General features: G+C 30.2%; 1 protein-coding gene across 1 annotated transcript in view; it reads left to right on the top strand.

Moving 5' to 3' along the window:
• LOC109361592 (laccase-4-like) overlaps positions 5,095 to 7,975 on the top strand; it is a 6,451-nt gene continuing 3,570 nt past the window's right edge. Inside the window, exons 1-3 of the mRNA XM_019607092.1 lie at positions 5,095 to 5,233; positions 6,311 to 6,462; positions 7,221 to 7,465. Of these exons, the coding sequence (XP_019462637.1) occupies positions 5,147 to 5,233; positions 6,311 to 6,462; positions 7,221 to 7,465 (484 nt within the window). The 5' untranslated portion in view covers positions 5,095 to 5,146. The remainder of the gene's footprint in view (positions 5,234 to 6,310; positions 6,463 to 7,220; positions 7,466 to 7,975) is intronic.

The raw sequence follows: 7,975 nt of genomic DNA, 5'->3' as shown, positions 1-7,975 counted from the left end.
ATCATCAAACCTAGAATGAAAACACAATTTTGCAAGCACAAACCTGATAGATAAACTCTAGAATCCACTAGACAAAGAAAATTCTCAAATTTTATTAATGAAAATAATATGTTGCTCATGGCTATATCCCGAAAAGTGTTTAAATACTAAAGAAAAGATAATGAAAAAATAATTAAAAGATAATGAAAAGATAATTGCTAAAAATATTAAAGTGTTGTTCCTTTCCTACGAGCGACTTCGTCTTCGATACGTACGACCAACCCTCCTACATCAACCCATCATCCCACCTTCTATTGCTGTTGCTATTGCACAAGTAGAGGACAATGGGGAAGATGAAGAAAGAGTTGAAACATCAAAGGTTGAGATTCTGGGCCTCTACTTCCTGAGGTTGGACAACAAGGTGCCTTCTAGAGTAGAATATTGGCTCAAAAGATATTTATGTAGAAGCGTTTAAAAGATTTCTTTAGGCCTTGGAGTGTTTGAGTCTCAAGTTTTTTTTTTGTTGCAAAAATGTCAATGATGTACTCAGTCGTGGTGTTGAAGAAAAATCCATTTACTTTTGACCTTTTTATCAATGAAATTCCAGTTGTTGAATTATCATATCATTTCTTTATCTATACCACTTGTCTTTTTGAATGATGTCAAAAGGGAGAAAGATAAAGGTTAATCTGTTTAATATTCCATGTATATTAACTTATTTTATATTCTGATAAATATGATCTCTATGATATACTGTGGTATAATATGATCATGCTATGCTATACACTAATACATGTCAACACTTCTATTTTTTGAATGATAAAGTTAGAGCATTCAAAGTGGTTGTTCTTAATAAAATAAAAACATTCTTACTTTGTTGTTCATTGTGTCATTCTTATTTCCCAAGTTTTGTTCGTAAATAAAGATAGTTATTGATAAATAAGAACAATCTTTGATGAGGAGAGGTGACATTTATGAGTTGTGATGTATTTCATTTATTTTATGCATTTTATTTATATTTTCATTTATTATGTTGTAATTTGTGTTATATTTTGAAATAATCTTTAATTTATTTTAATTAATGCAATATTTTGTTTTATTTATTCGTGTTCACATAATTTATTTTTATAGTTTATAACAAAAAACTATATTGTAAGTTATAATTTATTTAGAGTTAATTACATTGACATCCTTTGAGTTTTAGTGAAATTACACAAATTATCCCTCACTTTTTTACACCTACACAAACCTCTCCTAGTTTTTATACTTTCATTATACTGATCACCCTTGCATGAGAAATAAGTGTAATCTTTTAAATAGAAAATGTGATAAATACAATTAAGTTAAACAAAATCTGGTACATTGTGAAGAAAAATCTAAATAATATACAAATCAACGTATCTTTATTATTTTTTGTTACAAAATATATCAACAATTCTAAAGACATATTGTTTAAATCGCTCTTATACTATATCGTAACGAACCAAAAATAATAAAGAGGTATCGACTCATATATTATTCTTGTCTCCATAATATACCATGTTTTGTTTAACTTAATTGCATTTATAATATTTTTTGTTCAAAAAATCACACTTATTTCTCATGCAAGTCAGTGTAATGAAAGTATAAAAATTAGGGGGGTTGTGTAGGTGTAGAAAAATGAGAGGTGGTTTGTGTAATTTGCTAAAACTCAGGGAGTGTCAGTTAATTTACTCATTTATTTATAATAAATTATAGCAATTTTTAATTTATTAATAAATAAATAAGTAATTATTTTTAATATTTTGTTATATTTATTGTAAAATATAAAAGTGCGAATGAGTTGTGTGACCTAAATAAGAATAAGAAAGATGTTTTTCATTATGGGTAAAAAATAGATATTGTTCTTCTTTTATGGGGAGTTTTAATAAATTATAAAATAATATATTAGACTTAAATAAGAATAGAAATTTTATTTAATGGCAGAGATATTGGTATACAATGTTCTCATTCTAAAATATATTCCCTGAGACGATAAGTCTAAGTTTATTTCTTCTTATATATGCATAATCGGATGAGGAGCTATTGTGCACTCGTTTCTCTAATTAAGCTATGATACTATTTATGTTTGAGTATTTGTCTGCTTCGGTCCCTGGTCTAAAGAATATATCAATAACATACCAATTAAATAGGGAGTGACTTACTTGAGAATAATTCTCATAGATAAATTGTGAGAACAATAAATTTGACGTATGTAAGCATACGAGAGTAGTTAGGATTAAAAGATAGTTAATAGTTACATAATCATTTAAACAAATTGTATGCATATTTAACTAAGATTTAATGATCTATATTATTGTTCTCATTTTTACAATAAAATTATTCTCACTTGAGTCTCTTCTCAATGGTGGTTTATACTAATGTTGTGAAACTCGAACTGGACGTCAAATTGGAAGAGGTCTCGTATTAGGTTCAAACGGTTAAACCTTCCGGTCGTACCGAGTGATTTCATATATAATTAATAATTTTTATTTATAAATATTTAATTATATACAAATGTAAAATATTATATATTTAATGATTATGTATAATTATATTAAAGTAACATCTCTTCATCCTTTTTGTACCAGAGTAAAACAAAAGATTAGAGTAGTTTTTTGTTTTTTTTAAATTGTAAGCGAACTATGTGGTTTACTTCCTAGGTTATTCCGATTTAACCAGATTTAACATAATCCAGATAGAATTTCTCTAGGTCAAAGTTGTCCAACCCCCATTCAGTTAAGAGTGCAAACCATAGCCGTTTTCAAGTTCAGTGAGTGGTCGGACTAATCGGACTACCCAGTCCGATTCTCAAGTGAAGCTTTTGGTAAGAACTAGCGTAGTCAACATTTGTTGGATATTCCAAGTCTAAATGAAGAAGTCTCACATTGTATAAAAATGAATGAGTTAAAGAACATATAACTGGTGTTAAACCCACTTACATGATTATTTCTCTTAGCCTATGGAAGAATGCTATAGTTCATGAATAAAGATCTCCCAACAAATGGTATCAGATCTGATGACGACGAATCAACCAGTATTGAAGTGGCAAGTGGTCGATAAATCCACATGAGATCCTTGTGTCGAATGTCTTCATGACAAAAGGTCAATGTAGCAAGTTCCGTTGATGACAAGACAATCCAACGACAGTGCAAATAGATAGAGAGCTGAACTCTAGTGTATCTGATACTTGAAGGGGTAACTCAAACTTGAGGGAGAAATGTTAGATATTCCAAGTATGAATAATGACTTAAAAAGTATATAAGTGGATGAACACATAAAACTAATGTCTTTAAGATCTTAGGTCAAAATATCATATTAAGTACACTTATATGTTTTTTTCACTTTATCCCATGCCATATAATTTCTCTTCCAACTATGTTTGAACAATTTAAGAAAAGACAAAATACAAGAAAGCTTGAAACAAAAGGGAGTAAGAAAATGTGTCCACCACTTTATTTTCTTTATTTTATCATTCATCTATTGAAGATTATTAAAAAGAAATACCACTTTCGCGCCATCAATCATCATCAATAAATTGCACGATAAAGACTCATTTCTAACCAAGTTGACCGTAAACCTTATAATTATAATTACATTGTTCCTTAATGTTAAGCATTTGAAGTTTTAAACTAGTTATTTATGAGTTAGTCTGTTACCTACCCAAAGATAGAGAGATGTAAGGAGATGGAACATAGAAGAGACAGAAAGGTGATAGTTGTTACTCACCCAAAGTTGGTTTAATTAATCAACTTCTAAAGAAATCATGATTTTTTGCACCTTCTATGTGTTGCTATCTGATAAATGACCTCAAACTTTGATAGCCATTTTTCAACCATAATTTTGTTTTGTGAACTAAGCATCCTTAATAGCAACTTCTAGTTCCTTAGCCTTTCCCTTATAATTAATGTCACATATTAAACTGAAAAAACTTGTATTTTTATATCATATATGTGGACAAACATCAATATTATCATGAAAAGCTCAATTAGTACACTTACCTTATTTGATTAATTTGGCACATTAACCACTTATTGCTTTCCGTTCATTTTCAGAGATACAGAAGAATCTCGTTTACACAGAAACAGAAACATTGTTTTGATAAACTTATACCATGTAGGCATGCTGATGGGATGAGTTATAGCACTACTATATATTGAACTTTTGAAAACAATTACCATCATTAGTTGATAGGGTAAATGATCAAGGAGAAATTCAATGGGTCGGTTCTCATTTCTCTATATAGTTTTACTAAAAAGCAATCAGTGAAGTTTTTAGGCCATTTTAACTCCATGCTATCTAATAAGCTAGGTAGGAGACAAAAAGAAACAAAAACAAAAACAACTAAAATTGAGGCTGCATTGTCCAACTATTATTGCAATTTCTCATCATTGATACGATAAATGCATCATAATTGATACCACAATTAAGGTCATGATCATCTCATAAGGCTGCCTGTATGTGCTAAATGCTATACATACTTGGTCCAAAAATCGGATAAAAAAGGTAAAGATTATGTTAAACAGTCAGCATTCAACATAAAACTTGTTGAACCATATGATATAGATCAACAATGTGATAATGTTAATGCTAAGTCACGGATGTAAAAAAACATTATTGCTCGTTCGATTCATGTAACTGACCCCACCTAACAAGATTATCACTTTGGTTGTTGTTTTTCTAATAATCCTATTAGTAAATGAAAATGGGAAAAAGAATAATGTAAGCTAATTTCAGCCCAAAGTGATGTCTCTGCTCTGGTTATGCAACTGTAGCTAGATTACTAAACTTTAATTGTTTAACTTTCTAGATTAAAGCTTACTTAGTGGAGAACAATGAAATACTTACAAGTGAAAACACAACCAATAAGCTTATCTCAAAGAAGTAGTAACAATAAATCCATAATAGACAACTTTATGTACTATCCAAGTTATCATGAGATAATTTTGGCCTTAAAACACCCTTACTATTTCTTAATTTCCAAGATTGCCACATCACTCACCTAATCAAGTTAAAATGACATTGTAGCAATGCTTATCTTTTTCAGCCTATATATAAGCGTTTGTTGGACAGTCATTAATGAATGCAACACAAGGACATAAGTTATACAACAAAGTGACACAGAAAAATCTGAGACGGAGATAGTGAAATGGGTTCTTGGGTTAGGGTGTTACTTCTCATAGCTTGCATTCTTCCAGCTTTGGTTGAGTGCAGAGTAAGGCACTACAAGTTCCATGTGAGTAAATGTTTTTTCTTGGCCTTATGGCTACATATATATGTATATATATTTTTTGTGTCACGCTGTGTTAGCAATGGTGCTATATATAAAATGAATGTAATTGTGCTTTATTCAACCATCTTTTTCATAAAGTAATTGTCTAATAAAGATGGGGAATTTTAGTAGAAAGGCTAGGTTCAATTTTCTATTAAACCGACAGCAATAACAATGATTTGGTTGAGTTGATAGTCGCCTACTACGCCGTTCTAGTATGGGGTATGGGTATATAATTCGTGGTATGTTACTCTTATTATCAAATATTGATGTTAGGATATACTAAGTAGAATTTCTATAGTTTTTTATACTACTATTTCTAGTATTATTTTGTTTAGTTTTGAATCAATTTTGGCTTTATCCTTGAAGAAATATTCCAACTTTAAATTATTTGTTTTTGTTGTTATAACTCATTCATGTAAATAAGTGCATATCATCAATTATTCTTTTTGTTTTTGTTCTTTCTTTAATTTAAATTATAGGTAAAAAATATGGTTCAGTAATTATAGAGAACTAATTGGCAAAAGAACTACAAATACACAAAAAAACGTCGAGGATTTTTATGAAAATGAGAGAATTATGTTTCAATACTTTTGGTAGATCTTTTATAAAACATTAGTATATATAGAACCTGTTATCTTTTTGGAGTTATGCATGTGGACAAAGTGAATGTTTTGGTCGAGCTACTTTATTATAGGTAGAGTTACTTTTGGGTTATTCACAATTGAATTTTGATCTGAAAATTTTAACCATTTGACACTAATCAATATAATTTTAAACAGGTTGGTCCTAAATTTGGCTTAGTTTGGTTAATTTCATGTCTGTAACGAGTGTGTAAAATTGCAGTGCAACAATATTTTCTCTATATCTTCACTCGTATTTAATGTGTAGTAGAAGAGATTAATTTTGTTTGAAAGCAGAACATGATGAGGATCCTTAGAATTATGGTAACACGTAAGCTAGACCTACTTATCAGCACCTATAGATAGAGAAATAATCACTTATTTCCAATCTCATGCATAATTTTGATAATGGTTGCAGGTGGTAACCAAGAATACTACTAGGTTATGTTCAAGCAAATCAATTATAACAATTAATGGGAAGTTCCCAGGACCTACACTTTATGCCAGGGAAGATGATACAGTGCTGATCAGAGTCGTCAACAAAGTCAACCACAACGTGACCATCCATTGGTGACACATTAAATTCTCTCTCTCTCTATATATATATAATATATATATATACTGTAAACACCTATTTTATTTCTAAAATTTGTAATTACTTAAACAAGTGTTTAGTAGAGTTTGTGAAAGGGCAAGGCTCCTCTAAAGTCTTACATTTACAAGTCAATTTTAGCTCTAGTTCAATAAGCTTATATGGAAACTTAATGAAATAAGCTAAACAACTCTATAAACATAATTATATGCTCTTATATAATAAACAATCTAAAAAAAACAGCTTAACTGTTTGAGCACAATATTTTATTCAAGGTGCCAACTTGATCTAATTATAATGTTATTGCTTAGAGACCATGATGTCACCGATTTAGATATTAAATGAGAGTTTTGTGCATAGGGTTACCTATTAAAAATACTATCTATCTTCCAATAAAATTTTACCATTTTAGTGTTAACCACTTGAATCAAAATCTTTCCAAAAATTATAATAACTGTTTTTAGTCTCTACTTACTCATACTAATTTGTTTTAAATTAAAGAAAGTATTGCACATAAAATAAGTATGGGACCTTATTATAAAAAATGGGACTGGATCCTCTCAAATATAGTATAGAATGGGAATTATAATAAATGCCAAAAAAGTATTTCTACTGACCATGATTTTAAGTTATTTTTAATATAATTTTTTTTTCTGAACTGTCCAATACAGGAGACAACTTCTACTAAAAATATATATTCATGTTCAATGCTAATTAGTAATTATTATCTTGGCAGGCATGGGATTAAGCAAATGCGAACCGGTTGGGCTGATGGACCAGCATATGTGACACAATGCCCAATTCAACCAGGGCAATCCTATGTGTACAACTTCACCATTACAGGACAAAGAGGAACACTTCTTTGGCATGCACATGTTAACTGGCTAAGATCAACTGTCCATGGTGCTATAGTTGTCTTGCCAAAGAAGGGCGTACCTTATCCTTTCCCAAAGCCAGATGATGAATTGGTTTTGGTATTAGGTGAGTCAAATGGCCTAAATCAATACCCTTCATATTTTCATGTTCACTATTATGTTAATTGTTTTCTTTCATGAGAGAAATGTTAGTATGTTAGTATTTTTTTAGTGACTGAAGATTTGAATAGTCAACCTCCTTGTTACTTTGGTTCTTAAACCTTTCATCTTACATGACAATGAAAATCGAATCTGTAGGTACCCGCTTGAATACAATTCGCATTTAACGGGGAAAACCTAATATAATTGGATTCGAGTTTTATTCAAGTTCAACTTTCGGGTTTGGGTTTTGTATAGTTGATACCTTACCCCGAACCTGCTCCGAACCCACCCTGAACCACATTAATATATGTAAAATTAACATAAATACACATATAAAACATATATATATATATATATATATCATCTTCTTCCTATCCTCATCCTCATCATCATTCTACTCCTCATCATATCCTCTTTCTCATCCTCATGCTATCTCCATCCTCATTCTCGTCCTCATCGTATCTTCCTCCTTATC

This window comes from Lupinus angustifolius, chromosome LG12, assembly GCF_001865875.1.
Source record: "Lupinus angustifolius cultivar Tanjil chromosome LG12, LupAngTanjil_v1.0, whole genome shotgun sequence".
NCBI classification, from domain to species: Eukaryota; Viridiplantae; Streptophyta; class Magnoliopsida; order Fabales; family Fabaceae; genus Lupinus; species Lupinus angustifolius.
The sequence above is the reverse complement of the archived record's forward strand: the minus strand, read 5'-3'. Positions and strand labels throughout refer to the sequence as shown.